Genomic DNA, 24,537 nt, shown 5'->3' on the forward strand with positions numbered 1-24,537 from the left:
CATGAAATTCTGATGTAAAATGCACACTTACAGCCAAGAGGTATTTTTCACAAACACTTGGCATGCATCATATGAATGACTATGCAATGAGACGTTTTTACAAACATTTGGCATACAAACTGAACAGCTGAATTAAGTTGATTTCCCTTCAATACTTCAATATTTACAATGACTGAATACTTTGGAACAAAAAGACATATATTACTTGTCAAATGTATCCATCTACAATTGCCAAATGTAAATACCAAAAGAACCTGGAATAAGTAGTTGAGATGACATGCTTTTTGGCTTTGCTTTTTTTGGATTTTCTTTTCCGGATTGCTTTTTCGGATTTGCTTTTTCGGCTCTGCTTTTTCGCTTTTCTTTTTCGGACTACTTTTTCGGATCTTCTTTTTCGGCTCTACTTTTTCGCTTTTCTTTTTCGGATCCGCTGCGAAAACTGAAACCTTTCTCCTTGCCAACTGATTTCAAAAATTAGATGCACGGGCTGAACAAAAATCACTGAATATTATCTCCCAATTAATCACAAATGAATTGGCTGAATACCAATTCCTCCACTCCCAACTAGGGTTGATATCTCACAACCGAAATTGGCACCTTAGAGTCTTCAAACCCTCAGGCAAGTATGCAAGCACTAAGGCTCTCAGCACAATAGATGAATATGCAACTCAAGATGTGTAAAATGACCCCCCAAAGGCTCCTTATAAAGATTTCAAAAGCAACTCTAAGAAGCTTCTAGAGGAATCCAACACTTTATTCTTTTAAGTGACTTTTTGATATTTTATTATGTTAGTCACTTTAATATTAAATCAATTAAATATAAAGTTACTTTTTAATATTTCATTGTTTAGTAACCTTATAAGTAATTAATTTAATATATCTTTTCCCCCTTATTTCTTCCTTTTTAGCCTCTGGGGAAAATAAAGGCTAAAATAAAATAAGTAGCTGGTGCCTGTCAAAAAGGGGACATTACATATTTGCCCATCATTTTTCTCAATAACCACTGAGCTTTCTCATCATACAAGCTCACCTACCCAAACTTGACTTGCAAGATCCTCAACGACATATTGTCTTATGTCTTCATGTAACCAGTCGGCAGAATGAAGAAATAGATCATCAGTGTTCAATCCTGGCATTTCAGGCAGAATCAAATCTCTGACCTTCAAGTTTGGCATTGGTATTCCAATGGTATGAATCTTGTGTCTCCAAAGTTCAGATTCTATCTTAATATACCTTCACACTAACTATTAACAAACAAATATTTTTTATTTAAATCATCTCCAGCATCTTGAAGATTCCCTTAATAATGCCACATGCACTCTTGATGAACTGATTAATGTATTATTTCAGAAATCATTCTCGGATTTTGGCTTATGCAATGTTCTTGGGTGTATTGCTCTCTGGAAAGCATTGGGATTATTCGAGCTCATACATCTCAAAATATATTGTATGTAAACTCTTTTTGATGAATAGTGAGGACTGCCAAGGAATACTCGAATGTGGCTACAGATTGTGAAGCTCATTTATTTGGGCAAGCCTACGGGCCCTTGTGCTACATTTCCTAATTCAGTAATGTCTATCTTAGTAACTTGACTAGGTGGATTCTTTAGTGTTTTTGTTTCACTATCCCCTAAGGATGGTTTACTCTTTACAAGATGTTTCTTATTTTCTTAATAGAATTCAACTGTTACAATATTGTTTCTTGCACTTTGGCGATCATCACACTCCATGAAATTATACCTCTTTTGTCAAACAATTTAGGCCCTTTGTCCATGATACACCGCGTCTTCAATTTGGTTCATACCAAGTCAAAAACTTGACACCTCTCCAAACATGCCTTAAAATCATTTCAGCATATGACCTCATTGCAATCAATATCAAAGTTTGAAAATTTGATATACACTTTTCTCAAAAATACATGGGAAGACATGTTCCAATGATATTGGTTCTCTTCTTTCAAAAGAAAGCCATTGCAGAATATTTGGTGGTCTCCTCTTTTTTTATGCTTAAGGCTTTCCTATTACCAAGCTTCTAGGGGCCAGTGCTCTTTGTGTTCACAAACGTGGCTTTAGGACTCCCCGCGATATTTTTTCTAGAGCGACTATGAGCCTTCGTTCTGGGGAAGATATGCAGCTCCAATTTCGTCTATCTCACGCAGATCAATAAACTTTTGACTTGTCTTTGCCTTACCTCCGCAGTTAATTCATAAGCTCGGTATTGCTTCTGTCAAACCCTGGTGGAAATTTTGTAAATTGTATGTGTACTCCTCTTTCTAGTTACAAACCCAAGCTAGGTTATAATTGGTTGTTCCCATATTTGCCTATGGTCACCATTCTTAATCAGAGAAGGAATTTGAATTCTTCTCATAAAGCTTGCGGAACCTAAAATTGCCCATTTTGCCTGGTATGTCCTTTATCAAGGTTTGCTTGTAGGTTCTAGACTTAGACATATGGGGATTCGTAATCCTTGATGCCCTTTCTAAAGACAACCAAAGACTTTCATGCATATTTTCTAGTTTTGCCAGAGAGCTCAACATTTCTAGAGTTGGATACATGATTTTTTAAAACTTTTTAGGCTTGAGCAATTCTCCTGGCACATGGCTTTGTTGGGGGATTCAACCAAGCTTCCCCACAAGTTCTCTCAAGTTTGGCATGCTTTCAGAATGGAGATCCTTTTCACTATTTGGAAAGATAGAAATGCAGTTATTTTCAAACAAGTTCATATGGATACTCATGTTTCTATATACACTAAAGTGTGTATTTGTAAGAATGTTATGCTACAGATTCAAGTGCAAGCGAATAAAGTGGCTTTGGAGGTTGCCCATCTTCAGGAGATTCTTGAGCATTGGGGAAATGCCCTTTGTGCAGTGGTGTGGGTGCTGTCAGCGACTTCTTTTGCTGACCACACTCAACCACCTCGACCTCAACTCCTCTAGCATTGCTCTTAGACCCTACGGTCCTAGGCCCCTCATTGCTCTTTTGGTGGAGGTGGGGACGGGTAGCATCGCTGCTTTGTCTCTCCTCCCGACATGGCTTTGGTTGGTCCCCTGTTGCTACTCCTACTGCTACTAGGTGGCACCTTGCCACCAATGACAAATGGTTTCCTTGGCTAAACTTGCAATTTCATCCTCCAAGAGGGAGGAAGAAGAAAAAGAGAAGAACAAAGATGATGGGTGGTCTCTTCTTGACCCACCCCAAAGCTCACTGATGTATGGGGTTTTGATGATCACCATGATCATCCTCCCTCAGATAACACAACTCTTGACGCAGTGCAAGGCAAGAGAATCCCCAAAGGAGATGTCCTAGCCTCTAACAATCAACCACATAATGGAATATAAACAATAACACAGAGATTTGGATCTAGAATAACACCAATTCTCATAATAGAATCATAAGATTTACATCCATTATGCTTGGCTGTAAGGCCTTCTGGGTTACGGCCAAATATAAAGAAATTACAACAATAATTCTACAATATCTCGCGAGATCCAGTCGAGATCTACAATCTAATAGAAAATGTCAAGAAGAATCTAAATTTGTGCTCGCAAGCCACTGAGCAACCTTCTTGTTCTCCAAGCCACACTTAGCTACTAGCTCTGCTACACTTTGCTCCTTCTAAGCTACTCCATCTTCTCCATGCCGGATGATAATGATTTAAGACTCCACAAGGCCCTCTACTTATACCCAACTAAGCCACCAGTTGGCCTAGCAAGTTACAAATTTAATAAACCCTTACATTAAATACATATTTGAGCCATAAGTCGGCCTGGAACAAATATTAAATACAAAATGCCTTAGTCGGCTTACAACACCCATTATATGCACCTAGGATAAAGATCCAAGGCTCAAATAAGTCCACACACATCTCTAGATTGATCGACGTCACGATGACATGCTATGTGCATTAAATGCACCAATTCACCGATCCAATCCCCAAAAACACTATTTGGCAAACTACAATGTCGAGCGTTGGCGAAACCTCCAGCCAAGCACTATCGTGCTCCTTTAGGTGCCGAATACCTTCAATGACTGAGTTCCTTCAGGGGCTGAGCATGCCAGGCATAGCCGAGCAACAGTTTACGCCGAGCTCCTTTAGAGATCGAGCCCCTTGGCCAACACTACAACCAATAATTGCTCAATAGCGACCGAGCATCAACCCTCCTACAACTGAGTCCTCGAACTCCAAGGTAAAAACAACTCCAACATGTAGGATTGCCAACTTCTCCACAATGCTCCTGCATGAACTCTCGCAGTTTGAGGGCTTTTAAAACTGTTTTTTTTAATGAATAGTTTATAGCTTTCCGGCCTTGGTGTTGAGTGGACTCTCGCAAGGTGATCCTGTATCCCTAGGTCCTTTTTTTGTAATATGTAACTTTATATTTATATTAATAGAAAGGAACTATTCATCAAGAAATAAAAGCCATTTCCATTTAAGTCAGTATTTAAATGCTAACTCACTTACAAGAAGAAATTTGGTTGTTTCATTATAGACATTGAGACATATAAGAGTTCACTGAATTTAATTGCACATATGCCCAATACGGATAGAAAATCATCTATGTTTACTCGCCCACTAGCCACCTCTTCTTTTGAAAGAAAGCCCTTGTCATTTATGTCACAGTATTTAAATCCTAACTCAGATAGACATTGAACCATGTAGAATTCACTGAACTTAATTTTATGCATGCCCAATACAGATACAAAATCATCTCCATTTACCTGCTCACGAAAATTTGGAGTTCTTGCAGCATATTTCTAAGGAAAACCAACTGCATCCTCTATGCTTATTTTGAACAACCTTTCTATTTTAGTCATCTCAGTTAGATAGGAAGAAGGTGAAGCCAATCCTATTTGTGGTGCTCTAGAAGCAAGAGTGAAATCCCCATGTGAATGTTCTCATTGTACAACATTTATTACCTTTGCCATTGAGTAAGTGGCAAATTTCTGGACCCTAACTTTTTGTCAGTGATTGTTAAAACTCTTGGTTTTTATTTGTTTGAAATATTCACTTGTTACAGAAAACTAGACCATGCCATAAACATAGTGCAAATTCTGTTGTGCACCACATTTAGCAGCATCCCTTATGACATTAGAAAACTGTACTTTTTGTCTCTGGAACTTCTTCTTGTATACATCTTCATGGCAACATTATGACCAAATTCTTTTGAACAAAACAACAGGGAAGAACAGTCATTATTTATGAGACAGTGGCATCTATCTTCTACCCTTTGGAATAGTTTTAGATAATCCTGGAATGTTGTTTCTTTTCAGTCTCAACCTCTATTAAAAGCTATCATTTCCCTTTGTTCAAATCCATTTTTTTTGTTAATAAGAATTTGTTCATCTTTTTTTAATCAATAGATGATACTCTCATATAGATGCAAAACAAAAAAATTCACATTTCGTTTGGTGCTCCCACCTCTGATATTGAAAAGATAGTTATAGATCTTGATAATTTTTAACTTTTGAGCATTTTACTTTCATGCAAAACCCTCATAGTTATAGATCTTGATTATTTTTGACTTTTGAGCATTTTACTTTCATGCAAAACCCTCAGAAATTGATTTTACAAAATGTGCATGAGTAGAAATCTAGTTTGTTTGTTTTAGATTTTATCATTTTAGGAGTATATTAAACCAGAGACTTGCCCCATCTAATTTGAAGAGAGGTTTTTCTCAAACATTGTTTCATTTTGTGTTATCATGGCTGTGACAAACAAAAATGTTAATAAAATTTCCTTTGTATTTGATTTTCTAGTGGTTGATTTTCACTCGTCATTGCCAACTAACATATTTTTCAGTGCAGGCTTACTAAACTAATACGCATTTCACTGATGTTGATTACTAGGGCTTTGTGGTTGTGGAGACAAATTTCAGGGTATATGCTTATTCAACTTCAAGACTACATTCAGAAATTTTACGCTTATTTTCAAGGTATCTGCTCAACTTCTTTAACCTCCTATTTGAGTCAAAGATTAAATACTACCAACATTTTTACTTTTACAGTAGTTTTGCTTTGTTATCTTTGTGTACCTATTTACACCTCCAACTGGTGTAATTTTAATTGTTTTATATACAATAAGAGTGGGTTCATTTATTTGATATGTAATTTAAATAAAACAAGAGCTATTGATGAGCTAGAGTCCCTGCCTTTTATGGATTGCATTTGTATGTCATAGAAAATAAAAATGTTATACAAATGTTTATCTTCCTTCAATTGAGAACACGTGGCAAGATTATAATTTCTGCATGTCAAAAAGGCCAACACATGTCATGAGGTTTTTTAATGAACGATTAATAAACATACTATAGTTTTTTCTAAATCTAAATTATGACATTATTAAATAAATTTATATAATAGATTTTAAAGTTAGTAGATTAATATTACATTATAAATTTAAAAAAGTAGTGGAAGTCGCAAGAAAATAATGTTAAGACAATATTAGAATACTAACGCTTTGATTTTAAAGTACAAAAACATAAATTGAAATAATGTACAATGATTTTAAACATTTAATTAAAAAATGATCTATTTTAGATTGTAAAAACACATATTATTAAAAGAAATTAAATTAGATTAAGAAATGAGTAATTTACTAAAATATTTATATAACATAAATTTAATAACAATTATATCTAAATGTGATATGCAAAGATTCACTTTTGGTTTCAACTATATTATTAGCTAATAAATAAATTTATAAGTAAAAATCAAATAATTATTATAAAATATGCAAAACCAAAAAGAATGTAAATCAAGGAAGCATCCCGACAAACCACAGTTTTATAGCACAATTTTTTATCACATTAAATTGGATTTTAATGCACAAAAAGTAATTTCTCTTAATCGCTTCGTCTTCTACATCATTGCAGAATAAGAATTTTTCACATAAAATGTTGAGAAGGTGAACCCCAGCATGGAAAGATGTAAATACATGTGGAATTTATAGATGTATGTGAACTCCAGGTGAGACGGGAAACTGCTAGGTAGACCAGTGAATCGATAACGCTATTGTAAATTGTCTCAAAAATTTATGTTGTTTTGAGGCTGCCAAAATTAGTGAAAATACCATGCCAGTAAAAAGTGTAGCGCTATCCAGCCTTATGAATGCATCTAATGCTATGCATGTCGACCAAAAATAAAAGATACTGTACAATTCGCTGGTTCTAGTTGAGGTTGAAGTATTAACTGTGGTGCCATTTTTAAAAAAAGGACAGACAATTTCAAGAATTTTTTTATTTCAAACTTCTTTGCAATATGATGTAGCACTTGTCTGTTCATTTCAAAGTCAAATTACAATCAGACTGAAGAATGAGCAGTGCTTGTCTGCAGGCTTCCAAGTCCTTGGGTATTAGATGACAACGGTCCAGATACTGAAAACGTCTAAAAACATGACAATCATGGGCTTTCCTCTGCTGAAAGATGTCTTGTGAGTGATTTGGAATATTGTGTATATATGATCTACAACCTGACACTATCAATTCCCTAACATCAAACTCCCTTCTCTTTTTCCCAATCTGCCCTTTCATTCCATATGCTTTCTTGCCAAACCCTAATTCAGAGGACAGACAAGTGAGAGCATCAGCCGACTAATTCAAAGTCTGTGAGTGCTATTTGGAAGACGGGGGCGAAAATGAGGGAAGATGTAGTCATGAGAAGCGAAAAGATAGAGAGATGTATCAGAGCAGCAATGGATAACTACCCTGGCCAAAAGCACCTCTCCTCCCTTATCAAAATGAAGAATTTACAGACATAAACGACCAGGCGGCAGAGAAACTTCATGGTAAATGGCTTTGGAAGACTAAATTCAGAATCCAGAAGTCTGGGGATCTTTCTAGAGACTGACAGATTTTCAGAAGTCGGTGGATCTTTGTAGTTGGCAGTTTTTTTGTGACTTTTTGAATTCAAAAAATATATGAAACCCCAGCAAAATTAAGATGAACCAATGAAAAAAAAGAAATTGCTGATCAAAAATTAATTTAAAAATAAATCTACTTTTAAACTTTAGAAATGAAATACTTTTCATTATAAAAATTAATTGAGAGGAGGCAGTGAAAACATTAGTTCCCTGGGGCTAATAATCAATGATTAGATAGCTCCGACAGACAGGTCACAATATAAGGTGTATCAAACAGACTACGCCAACTACCCTAACAGAAAGTAATGCTATTTGGAAAAATCCTGGTCATTAAATAACAGTTATAAATCCAAGAACTACAGTAAAAACCTGATCAATACAATGTGACTAACAGCGCAACGTGATTACAGGAGTTACAGCAGTCAAAATTATTAAAACATCCGAAGGAAGTGTTCAATTCCAGCAGAATCTGATATAATGACTCTCCATGTACCTATCAAACTTCAAGGCACCACCAGGAAGAGATGAAATCTTATCGCTGTCACCCATTCTGTGACTGTTCTTGATTTTAATATCAAGATTAGTAAGCTGATCAATATGTACTATCTGTGCAGAAATAACTTAATTATATAGTTTTACGTAGTCTTTTTGGAACTTCATATAGTCATGGACAAAGTTTTCATTAGGATTGCTCAGATGATAGGGGACCATTTTTATCTTCTTTTGTATAGACAACAGTTGCTTGAAAAATCTGTCTTAAGGAATCTCTAAAAGCACAATAAGGCTGCAAGTCAATATTAAGATAGTTGAGTCTACTAGAAGACACTCTAAAGATCAAAACCATTGAGCTTTTGAGTTTTTATTAAAAACTAACTGATTCTCCTCAGACACATGCCTGTGTGAATTTTCTCTTCCATTCAAGTACGGGGCTGCATCCTTGATAATTTGGGTGCTTTGCCATATGGTCATTTATACAGGATTTCAATGATCAAATATCTCGTTTTGTATGGTATTTTGCTAAGTTACTGGTTCAATTCTGGATGTGGATGTGGGTACGAGAACCTACTACATGGGTATGCACTATTTTTTTAGTTGGGGGAGGGGGGAGGTGTTGATGGATGTGTTTGGGTACGTGTGTGTATGCAGGAAAATAAAACAAATATATGGAATGAAATTATTTGATAGTATGATACTTCATCATTGATCAATGCCATATGCCAAAGATAAATATTAAATCATTAAGGCCAATTGATAACTCACAAATATTTGAATAAGACATATCATATATGTTGAAGTTCATGATTCCAATGAAAATTAGAAAATAATTGCAATTTACAAAATTTAGTTCATGATTCATCAAATATCAAAAGGATAGTGACCTGGATAGTTTTCACAAAATATAAAATAAAAATGCGAGAGGTTTGAGGAAACAAAATTTTCACCATGGATGTACCATAACGTGACAACTTCCATTGGGTATTGCTCATTAATAGCCGTTGGATTATGACTTCTTCCTAAGCAACCATGCCAACTTCTTGCCTAACTTCTTTCTCCACTTCATCTTGGAAGAGTCTACTAAATGCCCGTGTGTATCCTTTAGCATCTTCTTCATCGCTTATAGTGCTAATCTCCCTTTCATAGAAAGTACTTTCTTGCTGTAGTTCCTCAGAGACAAGGCATATGCAAGGAGGTCAATGGGGTGGTCATCTTTTCTCAACAATGGTGCATGGTGTTCAAAACTTGTGCACATATTGGCCCTTAACCAAAGCATCTGCACCCTTACAGTTTTTTGCATTGTCGTGATTACCTGGATCACATTTTCACTACCTACCAGCTCTATGGACTCAATAAGAATCTTTGAAATGAACTGGGTATCTTTCGCTTCCCCTTCACAATCAATAGCCCAAAAATAATTTGCCCCTATGAGGGACACTGCAGTAACATTAATCAATGGACAGTTTCTGGTATCCTTCCATTAATCGGAAACAATAGAAACACCTGATTTAATCTAAGAACCTCTAATTGGTTGAAGGAAGGTCTCTGCAACATTCCTCTCTCTTTGCAACAAGGTGGTATGCACCTTTTCAAACCCAGGACTTGTGAACCGGCCAGTGTACTATTGATTGCTGACACCATTTCTTGCCAATATGATGTTCTCACCAAGTTGAAAGGAAGAACATTGGCTTTTTAAATGCCTTGTCAAATAGACCTCTTTTGCGGTTGTAATTTGTAATTTGTACTTCGTCTTCATCTTCCATTTCCAGCATAGGCAAGAATGGATGTTTGGAGACTGCTGTCGAATCAAAGGGTAAATGCCTATGTTGCATGGGCACTCATACCCCATACCCTTGGGACGCATACTGGGTACTGCTACACGTAACCAAGTATTGGGTACTTGGCACTCAATGGAGAGCATCATAGCTAAGGTTCTTGAGTAAGATTTTTGTTTTTTGTTTGCGTACCAACTTGCTGTTTATGAAGCTTAATTCAATTTGTAATCAGTTTGAAAATTTGATACAAAATTGATTAACAATTTACTTTATCACTGTCAAAAGTTTATCATTTGCAATATGTAAGTGTTATATGATTTATGATCTTCTTGTTCGTGTTTAAAATTAGCCTTCTTTGCTATGCCTCTAAACATTTAGCTTATATTATTACTACCATTTGTACCTAAAAGAGGTGCAATGGTTATGCCCATTGAAGGATATACCTTAATATATCGGGCATGAAAAGAGGGAAAAATAAATTTATTCTTCTACTCCTTTTTCTTTTCTTTTCTCTTCTTCCTCATTTTTCTCCTCCTCCTGCTCCTCCTTAAATTCATTGTTGCCTGCTCCTTCTCTTTTTTCTGTTGCTTCTTTAACTTCTTCCCCTTTTTCCTTCTTTTTCTTTCTCCTTTTTCTCTGCCTCCCCTTTTTTTATGTTTCTCTTAGATTCCGCTTCTTCTTCTTCTTTTACTTTATTTTCTCTTCCTTGATCTTCTCAGTCTCCTTGTAATGGGCACCCTTGAATGTCCCAAAAAACTAAACCAAATTGCTGAAAGGAATTATGTCAAACAGTTTGCATTCAACCTCTTATTTCTCCGTTTAATGTTTTAAACCCCTTATAACTCCGGAAATCAAACGTTTATTTGTTTGTTGTGTTTTGTGCATGGAATTGGTATCATACAACATAAACAAGAAATAAACTACAATAATATGCAAAGTGGAAATGAACTGCTGCCAATAAAATGTTATTTTCAGAATTCATAAAACCAAATACATGGCAGATTTATCAACTCACTAATTACTTCAGCATTATTGACATAATACTCCAGCCCATGCTTTCGAACTTGCTGCTACAGTGCCGCGTGAATAGTGTCGCGTGAATAGTGCCACGTGAATAGTGTTGCATGAATAGTGCCTCATGAACAGTGCTGCTACAGTACTTTGTCCTTCAATCAGTCCACTATCTTCGTAATATCATTCCCTTAAAGCGGCATAAGCGTCAGACAAGTAGTGAAGAAGATATGAGCAAAATACCAAATCTACCTATAGCTGGAAATGCAACTAAACTACTTGATAATGAAGCCGATAATAAAGAATTCCAAAGGCCAAACCCCAAGGGAATGACGTCTAGAATGTTACAAGAGAGGATAAACATCCTCAAATGCCAAGAACGGAGCTGCAACTCACACACCAATTTCTTCTCATATTCAACTTGTCTAATGAAGCCACAAATGCTTCCTTTTATTCTATTTCCAAGGGTCCGCTCAACTCATATGGGCAATGTGGGATAAAAGATGTGTAATATATAAAACATATATTAAAATACCCCTTATGTCTCCCTTGGGTACACATCCCCATAAAATAAATATTAAAGTAACACTTTAATATTTTACAATTAAATTAGACGTTACTTTAATAAAACTTCAGGCATTAAAATGTATTAGCAATCGGACTCCAAATAATGTGAGTGATAGCTCATCGGAAAGCTCTCACCAAGGAGTATCAAATCCAATCACCAAAATTGACCTGCACTGTGTCCTGCCAACTTACTAAAAATAGTAAGTATGCCTGAAACTGAGTAAATCAACTTCGTTTTGGCCCAAACTGGAAATGACTAGGCCAAAACACTCGAGGATCCCATTAAACCCTTCGTTAGCCCTCGGGACCATGTAGAACAAAGCTAACGCACACACACTTGGTCAACTGCTAAAATGGGGACATTACAGTCCGCCCCCCTTGAAATTGCTTGTCCTCAAGCAATCTCAGTCCAGCCTGCTGAATAAACTGCTCACTCTCCCATGTAGAATCTTCCTCCGGCAGGTCTTTCCATCTGACCAAATACTCCTTCACTATCCTGTTTCTAAGCTTCCTCTCTCTGGTGTCCAGAATAGCCTTGGGTACTAACACAAGCTTCCCCTCCTCATCCAAAGGGGGTAAATCTGTAGAAGGCACTACACTCTGACCAATGGCTTTCTTAAGCCTAGACACATGAAACACATTGTGCACTCAATTGCCCTCAGGAAGCTCAAGCTCACAGGCGACTTTGCCCACTTTGCGAATCACCCTGTAGGGACCATAAAATCTAGGTTTCAACTTTTCAGCTCCGCTCTTCTTGAGCGATGACTGTCTATATGGTTGTAGCCTCAAGTAAACCATATCCTCTACCTCGAAGCTACGCTCTATTCGGTGCTGATCAGCATACAATTTCTGTTGATTCTAGGCCTGTTGTATATTCTCTTTGAGCACTTTCAGGATATCCTGACTATCCTACAATAAGTTTTTGGCTTTGGGCACTCTACTGTCCCCCAAAACTAAATCCATGAAGATAGGTGCTTCATAACCGTAGAGTGCCATGAAAGGAGTCATCTTGATGGACATATGATAAGTGGTGTTATAACAATACTCTCCCATATGCAACTATCTGATCCAAGCCTTTTGTTGTGCAGTTACATAGTTCCTCAAATATCCTTCCACCCATTTATTCACAATCTCTGTTTGCCCATCTGTTTGCGGATGATAACTAGTGCTAGGTGTAAGATCTGTACCACACAACCTAAACAACTCTTGCCAAAAAACACTCATAAACTTACTATCCCGATCGCTGACAATGAATTTGGGCAGCCCGTGTAACCTGAATATCTCTCTAAAGAAAAGATCCGCCACTTGTGTTGCTGTGTAAGTGGACGGAATAGCAAAGAAGTGAGCAAACTTCGTCAAGCGGTCCACCACCACATAGATGCAATCCCTTCCTTGCACTCGTGGTAAACCAGTGATGAAGTTCATTGAAATACTTTCCCGTTTCCTATCAGGAATGGGCAAGGGCTGTAATAAACCTGCAGGAAATGTGTGCTCTCCCTTATTCTGTTGACAAACCACACACTCCCTGACATACCTCTGAACATCATCCTTGAGCCCTTTCCATGAAAACCGCTCTCGGATCTGCCTGTAGGTCTTGAAGACCCCCGGATGTCCAGCTGTGGGTGCATCATGAAATACCTTCAATATCGCCTCTCTCAAATGTGATGACGGAATCAAATAAACCCTGTCCTGAACTCTAATCAATCCATCTATCACCTCATAGCGATCATCCTGTATGGTACCTGAAATCAATCCAAAAGCCCAAGCATCTCCGACATACTTTGCTATAATCTGATCTCTCCAATCTCCTGAAATCTCTGCCAGAGCACATAAGTGAGGTCTCCGAGATAAGGCATCAGCCACCACATTTTTCTTACCTTTGACAAACTCTATGTCAAAGTCATAAGCCCGCAATTTAGTCATCCATTTAATCAAGCTATTGGGCATAGGCTCTATGCTGATGGTTTTCCATTTAACTTTATGATATCACCATATTAGAAGAAGATGGCAACGACCATCAATAGTGTCTTGGCTGGTTACACAAGTCTTGGGTATGAAAAGGTGTAAACCACCATACTGCAAAAAGAGAGTACTTCTATAGAGAGATCTCTTTAACCAATTATAGATTTTTGGAAAACTTCAGATGTTTCTATTGTTTCAGATTGATGGAAAGATACCAGAAATTGTCCATTGATTCATGTTATTGCAGTGTCCCCCAAAGGAGCAATGTTTTTGAAGGCAGTTTATTGTGAAGGGGAAGTGAAAGATGCACAATTTGTTTCCAGAATTCTCATTGAGGCCATAGAGATGGTGGGTAATGAGAATGTGGTCTAGGTAATTAGAGATGATGCAAGAAGTTGTAGGGGTGCAAGTGCTTTGGTTAAGGGTCGATATGACCACATTTTTTGGACAACATGTACTATGCACTTCCTCAACTTGGTGATGCAACAAATTGCCACTCAAATAACTGGGTGAAACAAATATACCTAGAGGGGGGAGGGGATCTAGATGTTTGTGATGAACCACCAAATGTCATAATCAATTTTCAGATCTTTCTTGAAATTGGTGTTGTTGAAGGTAAATTGTACTTAAAATTTTTAATTAATTTATTTAACTTTTAATGAATTTTATGTCATGTTCAATTATCAAATTGTATATTAGTTTGCTTCATATTAAGTGAAATATTGCTATTAACTTAGGTGCTAAGACAGATGGGTATTTCCAACCAATGAGATGTGGAAGGCTTCAAATTTTGAGAGGGCCCAACAGGTCAAGACATTGGTCTTGGATGATGGTGGGCTTGTGTGCAATATGTATTAGATTTCACTGATCCTATTATGACTATGCTTTGATTTGTGATACAAATGCACCTTGTTTGGGGGATGTCTATGATGGCATGGACACAATGGTAGAGAAGGTAAAAATTGCAATGCAAAAACATTAGAATGATCCCATAAAATATGAAACCTTATGCAATAAGGTGGAAACAATCATTCATCATAGTTGGGAAAAGATGACCACCCCAATGCACCTCCTTGCATATGCCCTATGTCTGAGGTACTATAGCATTGAAGTACTTACTATGCCAGAGAGAGTAGCACATATGTAGATGAAGAGTTGCTAATGGGTGCAAGAGAGCTTTTGGAAAACTCTTCCTAGAGGAAGGATTGCACAAAAATTAAGGACCAAATTTCTCTTATTTGCTTCAGGAAGAAATCATAGCCCAATAGCTATTAAGGACCAATACAACATAGAACCTATCACATGGTGGTACCTCTATGGTCAACAATTCAAGTATCTACAATCTCTTGCAATCAAGATCCTCTCACAAGTAAGTTTTGTTTTCTTAATCACTAATATTTAACAATTTAGTACTAAAAATTCTTAAATTTGCTTTGCATTTTGATTTTTAATTTTGTGAACACTCTCCAGGTTGCAAGTTCTTATGCTACTGAATAGAATTGGAATACATACTCCTTTACCCACTCAGTGAAGTGTAATCGGTTGGGCTCAAAAAAAGCTGAAGGCTTGGTTTATATCCATTCCAGCTTATTTCTTTATCATGTTAGGACCCAAAGCACAAGAATGGATGTTATATTTTAGCCTTGAATGCTATATTTTAGTACATTGCTGAAGACTGCATACAAGATAGGATTATGTAGGTTAAAAACATACTTGTGAGAGGATCTTGATTGCAAGAGATTGTAGTCTCATAGAATTCATCCAACAGAAGCTACAAAACATCAACATAGGATTATATAGGTTATTGCAAAATGTTATAATAAATTCTTCTTTAATTGTTAGTCATATGTCAACAATTCTTTATCAAGAATGTCTTTGATCATAACTGATATGAACTGAAGAGATACCAATGTCAAATCTGTGTGGCATCTAATGCTGATTATCATGGGTCCATAATTCTGTAAAAAATTGTGTCTAGTATCTGTATGAAATAACTGCTCCTGATGCTGGTAACTCTCCAAAGTACTGCAAATCTTAGATACTGCACGATTGCTGTTTTGGCAATGTCTAGTCTAGGTGATTGATAAAGGAATAAAAGTGTTAATACGGTTTTTCTTTCCTGTTTTCTTTTGGAATTTGGGTATGAATCCCAATTGTACAGGGAGCGTATTGATTCTGTATATAGAAAATGCTTGGTGCCATGCAATAGTCATAACAAAAAAATTGAGTTTAAGTTTCAGTGCTGATTGTGGCCAGTTATTGGTGCATGGAAAAATGTGTATATAAACAAGAAATAAACAATTTTCTGATCATCAACTTCTGAGCAAATTAAAGTTTATAAGACCAGCAGAATGACTGCTATACTATGGAAAATACATTCCATATTTTTAGAATTGTTCTAACTTTTCTTCTGGATTTTTACAACAATCATTTTAATATATCTGTTCCCAAAAATTGTAGGCTTGAGTACCAACTTCCAAACCTAATTGTTGGGGCAATAACAAAAGAGAGTTTATACAAAGCCTTTGCAAATGGCATTACCGGAGAACAGGTAAGTTTTCCACTTTTCTCTTTGCCAATAGAAAATAGGTTTGGGTAGTTCTTGCCAATTTAGAAAACAGATAGTTAACTTATAAAGGCACGTTGGCATTTTAAAATTTTATTAATGATCAGTTCTAGAATTCTGCTTGTGTAGAATATTCATTGATTTTTGTTATATTTATAATGAATGTTTCATTAAGATTTTGGGATGGAGGAATTTTTTCCTAAATGTAACCCTAAAATATGCACATGAATTTGTGGATATGAATATCATTTGATTGTCATATTATCAATGACCATGAAAACAAATGTTTAAACATGCCCCGATTGTATTCCTTAAATTGCATATTTTAAATGTGTGTTGTTTGTAAAACAATGGCTGATGTGGTCCTCAATATTACGAAAAACTGATTTTTGGATCATTCCTTTTTCAAAAACACACCAAACCATCTTTGTAATTGTTAGTTCGGGATTTTTCAGAGTTGCCATTTTTAGTTTTCTGGTTCACTCCTGTTTTCAATTGTTTATTTTGAACCATTGGTTCTGCCTATTGTCAGTCGCAATTTGAGGTGCAATAAACCCTTTTAGTTATTCATCCGCGAACCTCGTCCTGCCGTCATTCCTTCCTTTATGCTTATTGCTGACAAAGTCTGATTGCTGGATTTCCTTGGTAAATATATTGACTGAAGCTGTGGCCAAAGGTTCAAAACTTCCTTATGTAACTCATGAACCCTTTGTACCACTTGTAAATGGAACAAAGTCACCTTGAACCTCTTGTACCATTTTTACCATTTGAACGAAGTTCAAAAGTTCACTGAGTTCATCGCTTCAACTCACTTTCGTTTCTCATGCAGTATTGTTGGTGGACCCTAGATTGACATGTCATGTGATTCAAAGAGGAAATGTACTACAGCTGGATACGTGGTCGAGTCTAACACACTCGTGTATGACTTCATCATTTGTGGATAGGTAGTAAAATAATTAGTGTTTGAAGTAAGGCAATTGTTAATAATCGCGCCATGATTTAGATTTGAAGGACAAAAAGTGAAGATCTGGCACATGCAAAGGCAAAGTATCATTTAAGTATCTTACTTTCTGTTTAACGATAGACACCATTTTGTCTCATCACCCTGTTCTCATGACATTTGTAATTCATTGTGTCCTTGCCTTAATTAATGCCCTACCTCCGTTGTGAAGTGTATATGATGAAAATCTTTTCTTTTCAAAAGGCATAAATTTCTTCAGCTGGTTTAAGTGTTAGCAGCGAAAGTTTGAGGAAGGAGTATCGACTTTCGTAGTTGTCATAGTTGCTTCTCTTTAGGTAACCCTTGTGTTCCCTAACTCTTTTTCTTTCACCTATTAGCAAAAAGATTGTGACTGCTTCTTTGGTTTTCAAGCAAAGGGGGGAATTCTAAATCATGATGTCCACATTGCATATATTTGGGACCACCCGCAAATTGCATAGTAAGTCGACCATTGTGTCAGATACAGATCTCTTAGGAGTTGATCTAGGGGGAGTAGCAGAGAGGTTATGTGAAAAGCTTTCAGAACCCTTTTCTACCAAAATCCTAGATACCAACTTCCTTATGGTCTCCACCTTCCCGTCAGCATATCCGTGTCCGGAACTCATTCAGGAATGTATCCAAATGTATGATATGCCTAGTGGAAATATTTTGAAAAGGGATAGAAGTGTATTGCTAAGCATCACTAGAGAAACCGTGTCCAAGCTATTTCATCTTGAAGAGCAAGAGTTCGCCGATTTGACCCCTACATTATCACTATCCAGATTTTCAAAAAAGTCTAACGTCTATAGAAATATCATTGCAAAGAATTGGATTGAAGCTTCTTACAAAGGTGGCTCTAGGTTACCCAAAACCCTCAATAAAGGCCAAATGACCTCACAAGTTCATGATGTAATGGTTTTGTTGCACCGGATTTGTGGCTCTCCAAATGTGTCTTCTTTTGAAGAATGGATGTACTTTTACAGTCAGATTGTGTTGAAAGGGTCTCAATTCTTAGACTAGGTCAAGTTGATTGTTAGTTCCTTGAGAAATCAGCTTAAGGGAGCCTTAAACCTAAAAACAGACTTCTATATGTCTTCGTATTTGACATATATGCTGGCCAATACTCAAGACTTGCAGTATCTACCCCATGAACCTTGGATTGAAAATATTACTATTTATAATTACTATCCTGTGTTGCATAAAGATAAAGCCTTGGGAAACTTCAGCAAAGTCCATGATATTTTCTCAGGGAAATTGTGTTTTGAAATGAAGGGTCTTCCCCATTGTAGATTCTCTCATGGCTCTCGAAAGTTTGTTCAATCTTTTGGTAGCATATACATTCAATTTCCCAAATTCACTTATGTGAGGATAGCTGGTTTTGATGAAGAACCCTTATGGCTCACTAGGTTTGCTCTAGATTGTTTTATCTTGGCAGAGGTGTTTCGTCAATTGATTTTAGTCATAAACAAGTATACTACTGATGAAGCTTCTAATATCATCTTCCCACTCAAACTAGCCAAATTAACCTGCTGAAGTATGGAAGATGCTACATGTATAAGTTCAGATTTGATTAATTTTCATCTTGGTTGTTATCATGCTAGACAAAAATTTGATAGCAAGGGGATAGCTCATGGCTTGTTTGAATCCCGTGTGAAGTTCTTACATGTCCCTAATATTGAAGAGTTTTGGGAAGACTATGCAAATGAACTAGAAGTTTGGAGAAGGGAATCTACTAGGCTTACTATTTCCCAAATTAAGCTTTTTCAATTGAATTTGGATATAGATGTTGTGGATATTGAAGAAGATAAAGCAGATTTAGCAGACATCTGACTAACTGAGTCTTTGATTTCTAACAAGGCCATTATAAACTGGGATTTTGAAGAGGAAGATGATATCCTTGAAATAACAAAGGTTATGCTTGAAAGAACAAATTCTTGGATAAAAATGAAAAAGATCAAACATGCTAAAAAACCCACTGATTCCAGTTCTAATGCTTATCTCAAATCTGCAGGTAGTACGATATCCTCAAGGATTAATAGGGTGCAAAGCAATAATCCCCCTCTAGTACAAAAAGCTCGTTCTAGGAATAGAACCAAGATGCCGACAATTGTTGGACTTAATGAAGCTATTCAGGTTGATAGTGAACCTGACAAGGACATGGGTGGTGTCCTCATTGATAATCTTCAACAAGTTCAAATGATAGTGGGAACCTCTCCTCAGAGGATAGAGAATGTGAATACTCCAGTCAAAGGCAATGAACCTCAAAAAATTCCCGATTCCACACCAACCTAGCTGGTTGCCTCAGTTAACAAAAAGAGAAGCCTAGTTCCTATTTGTTTTCCTGGTGATGACATTGTAAGTATACTACCAGAGCCCCAAATTCAAAAGAACTAAAAGCTTGGCCAGAATAGTGTTTGACCAGGAAATAGGCAACAACATTGTTGAAGTGGCCACTTACAATCACAAGGAAGACACATGTACATTGGATTTGAGTAATTTTGAGATTACTCGCACAAACTTAGGGCTGATAAACCGGGAGACGAAAGAACACTGGGTGGAATTATCCACTAAACAGATTATTCTGCAATCACAAAAAGGTGGTGTTGAAAAAAAGAGATTGAATGCAGAAATATACACAATGGCAGAATACATAAGATCATTAAAGGGGTAAAGTTCAATGACTGATGGTTCATCTCCTCTCATGTTTGATCCCAGTGCATCCAAGAATCAATAGTTGATGAGTGATCTAAAGAAGTGAAAGGCTGCTATTTCTGTAATCCATAACTGGATAGATCGTGTAATGAATCTGCTTGCTAAATTTATACAGGATTTGCATAAGATATTTTCTTTTGCTGAGGTAGTGATAAGTGAAGTCTGTATACAAGTGACAGTATGTAAAGCGGGATCTGAAAGGCTATCAGCCATGGTGACTCAATTAGTGGATGTGGAAGAGTATGGTCCAGATAAATTCTTGGAGGAGAATCCTCTGCAACTGGTCGACCTAGGGCTTGTCCATGTATTGCGAAAGAACATAGCTTGGCGAGTTTCTAATTATGGTTCGACTATTTCTCGCATGCAGTCTTTTGAAAAAGAACTCAAAACAGTTCAGGATGGTGTGAACAAAGATCTACAGATCATTTAGTTCAACTCCTTTCGTACCTTTAAAACAAGGTGGTTCTGATGTAGAAGCATTTGTTAAACAATATGAAGAACCCCTAAACGCAATCAAAGATGGAGTTGAATTGACCACGACAGACCTCACCAAGATTGCCAAGGTAGAGACTATGATTGACATGTGCAACCAGCAGCTCCCAGAGTATCTTGATAGCATTACCAAGATGAAACAGGACAAGGACACATGGAAAAATTGCCTGTAGAGCATAAAGAGCCCGAACAAGAATGCCATGTCTGAGTTCATAGGCGCATAGAAAGTTTGGAAACTTGCGCAAGGACCTTCAAACCCGGATGAAGATGAAGAAGAAAAGGAGCCACTAAAGAAGTAGGATGATGTCTCTGATTGAAAAAACTTTGCTTTCTGTTTCTTTTTCAAGTTTTAATTGTTATTTGGTTGTTTCCTAGGTTTGCGTACCTGTTAAACTTGGTTATGATAACTACTTTTAAAACTGTCCAAGAATCGGGTTTTGATGGAGATTCTCAAATGTTACTCTATTAAGTTAGAAACTCAATAGTGTAAAGGGTTGGCAGTTTTTGATGGAGCTCATACTGTAACATTATACAGTTTTTAGTTATGCAAATATTTTGGATTCCCAACATTATACAGTAACATGATTGTTTTTTGATGATAAAAGATTCTATAAATATATTCGAAGATTGTAAGCTTTGAATTGTTCTCTATTGGTTTAGGATTGAATCGACATTGAATTGTGGGATCTCTTTCTGATGTTGGGTGCTTATATTGTGCATACTTTAGATAATCTATCTGTTTCATATTTCTTTTGAATAGTGGTTGATGGAGAAATTGCGAGTTCTCTTCATTTTGCACAATATTTGATTTATTTAGTTGCTGTTTATTTGATTATCCCCCTATCCAAGAATAGATGGGATGCCTTATTGCTTTTCGGTTAAAAGTAATTCTTCTTGAAGAAAGTGTTTTCATTGGATATTTGATAAGGGAGCTGAACCTTATCAAAATTCAGAGAGGAATTAAAGAAGCAAAGATTCCTCAACTGTTGGAAAATTGTGTTTGCCTTATGAGTTTGGGCATAAAGGGTTTTGATTATTTGTTTTATTAAAAGACAAATCTGTTTATCAACAATAATAATATGGCTATTTCTCTCAACTACTCCGTTCTATTGTGGAGTATATGGTGTCGTTTGTTGCCATTTGATATCATGTTTAGCAAAAAGTTGTTGAGTTTGTGTGATGTAGTGAAATGGTGTTCGAAATCACTATCTTTCTTTGGAGGAAATAGTTAGTGAGATCCAACTTCAGAGTTAAAGGGAGCTAGATGTTGTTTATGATTATTTCCTCTTTTAATTTGATTTGATGTGATGTGATGTGAATATGTAATGACTAAGAAAAACAATACAAAATTGTCAATATTTAGCATAAACAGATTGATACAGAACAATAAATTAACACAGAAGCTTAGATCTGGAAATGAGAAATAGAGAGAAACCTATTACTGAAATTTTGGGCTGAAAGTACTAGTCTAGTTTTTGCCAGTTCACTAAAATTGTCACATTTGTATAATGCATGCATAAAAGAGAGACAAAAGGATGTGTTGTATAGAAGCTTGCCTAACTCAAATCTTGTGTTGGTGTTTCCAACTCCATAATAGCAATGCTAATGAAAATAGGGCTTTCCCCTTTTGAGGTAATGAAAATAGAGCTTGCCCCTTTTGAGGTAGAGGCTAAATGATAAAAGAAATGTTGAGTTGAAATGATATTACCCTAGTATTACAATGCTGGCGATGTAATGCTCTTTAGATAACTCCTCAAAGTATTAATGCAATAATTATGGTAAATTGATGTTGTATTAAACAGAGGAGATGAAAGCTCCTTATATAGATTTACAATGACAGTGTTTCTATCATAAACAATTGGGATCTAAAGACAAAACTAGAAACTACCTAATAAATTGAAGTCTAACTAAGAGGACTATTAAAGAAAATTTACAATATTCTAATATCCCCACCCCCCCAGGTCATTGCCTAACTTTCGTCTTTTGGTTGTAAATTCTTTAGAACATTTTGCTACTGCTGAGACCCTCCCTAGATCTGCAAATTGCTAATAACCAAGAAGAGTTGGGTAATAAAGGTATTACTCTGTAATGTCCCCATTTTTGTCGGCATTAGAGTTTGAGAGATTAATCTATTATTTTGATCGTAATAGGCTAATTATTGTGAATAGAGATTAGCCTATTCTGACATTAATAGGTTAATATGCTAATTATTATTTTGATCCTAATAGGCCTATTAATGTCACATGGAGAAATAACAGGTATGACTCCTATCTCAAACGACATATTTAAATGATGAGTATTTTGGGAGTTATTATATTTTTAGTGGCCAAATTATTATTAATTTATTAAATGGCTTATTATAAAGTTATAATCTAACTTTATAATTTCACTTAAGTTGAGAGTTGAGTTATCATTGGGAAGAGCCCTTTATTAATTAGTTAAGCCAAGTCAAGTGAAAGAATCTAATGGAAGCTTCTAATTAATGTTGTGTGGTGAGGCTTTTTGAGTGAAGTTATATTTTGGCAACAAAAGGGCATATGAAGGTTAAAAATACAAACCCATTTGTTGAGAAAGGCATGCTTGAAAATTTATTTTCTTTTGTTGCCTTTGTGGCTTTTCTGAGGTCTGATTTTTGTGCCCTTGCTGAAGTATAACAATCTAAATTCTGAGTTGTTCCATTGGATCCACAGCTGAAGTATTGTAGATTCAAATTTTGAGATTTTGTTCTGAGTTGGCACTGGCAATTGTGCTGAGGTATACGATTGGCCATTTCTCCTATTGTTTTACTGTAGCTAAGGAGAGTTATGTGTTGAAGAATTTCACTGGCATTGGGGAAAATTATTAAATTTGTACCTGCATTTTCTATTAAAAGGGATTGGCTGATTATTAAAGTCTACAGGCAGCGTTTGGTTAGATGAGTTTCAGATCTGCAGAATTGGAAGGCTGCGATTCATTTGGCTATGCTGAGATTAGAATTCAAAGAGATTGGCATCCATTCTAGCATTACAATCCAAGCTACGTTTGATGAGGAAGCTAGTTAGTTATTGTATATTTCATTTCTAGATTTATTGTGTCTACCTGCAACACTATGGTGTCATGTCCAATAAATGAAATTGTGCTAAGGCATTTAATAAAGTGGGGAGTGACTCATTAATTGTTTGCCAATATTTTGATATCAATTTCCAGTCAATTTGTGAATGTATCAAATTATTGAAAGAGTGGAGAATCAATTCTCATATTGTTATTATATATAGTTATGTGCATCTACCCATCTCAAGTTCATTTGCTTGAGTTTCGAGTTCACTTGCCAAGTGTTTGACGAATTGTCAAACATCTAAATAATTGATGTATTTTGAAGTTATGACCAGCTAGGGTTATTACATACTCCCTCTAGCCAGAGATACCTAGATGAAACTAAAATCACAATTTTGAGGAAAATCACCAAACCCTTTTCACAAATGAGCGTGACACCCTAAAACAAAGTGAAAAAATCCACAATTTTCATAGGAGAAAAAAATAGAAACAAACAAACATGATTTTTGAGGTAAAAAATCAACAAAACGAGATAACAAAATCTGATACACAGATCAACATAAATCGTATCGTTTATGAGGAAAAAAACAATAAAATCAAATAGATAAATTTTGAAGAGAAAACTATAAACCCAACAAATAATTTTTAAGGGAATAGATATAAAAACCCATCAGAGAAACCTTCATGCGACAAAACATGAGACTTGACATGGTAAAACAACACATGCCAGAACATGCAACTCATAGAAAGCACACGCAAGCAACATGTAAGTTTTTTGCTCAGACCAAGAAATCACACAATCAAAACTCTCAACCAAATTCACGTTTTTTAACAAAAGTGTTCAAAGATGAACCAGAAAACTTTCATAAAAAAACCCCAACAATTTTATTCCAAAAAATGATTTTTTTGGGTGAAAAATTCTAGATCAAAAGAGGCTCAATTTTTTCGTTAAAAAACTGCCAAATTTAATGAAATTCGATCAACCCGCTCTAATATCATGCTATAGTAAATTGAAGATTTCAAACAATGAAAGCATCATCCGACGGGATTGGATCCAAGAAATCTTCAAGGTTCGAATAATAATGGTA

At 36.1% G+C, this 24,537-nt stretch overlaps 1 protein-coding gene across 2 annotated transcripts in view; it reads left to right on the top strand.

Annotated features, from left to right (window-relative positions):
• The window catches only part of LOC149576184 (transcription factor-like protein), a 211,693-nt gene that overhangs the window by 140,814 nt on the left and 46,342 nt on the right, over positions 1–24,537 (top strand). For both annotated transcript variants that reach the window (XM_089816598.1, XM_089816602.1), the window contains exons 12-13: positions 5,847–5,932; positions 16,128–16,218. In XM_089816598.1, coding sequence (XP_089672724.1) covers positions 5,847–5,932; positions 16,128–16,218 — 177 coding nt within the window. The remainder of the gene's footprint in view (positions 1–5,846; positions 5,933–16,127; positions 16,219–24,537) is intronic.

The sequence above is a fragment of the Cupressus sempervirens genome, chromosome 1, assembly GCF_028749045.1.
Source record: "Cupressus sempervirens isolate cs-2001-9-10 chromosome 1, ASM2874904v1, whole genome shotgun sequence".
In the NCBI taxonomy this organism is placed as follows: Eukaryota; Viridiplantae; Streptophyta; class Pinopsida; order Cupressales; family Cupressaceae; genus Cupressus; species Cupressus sempervirens.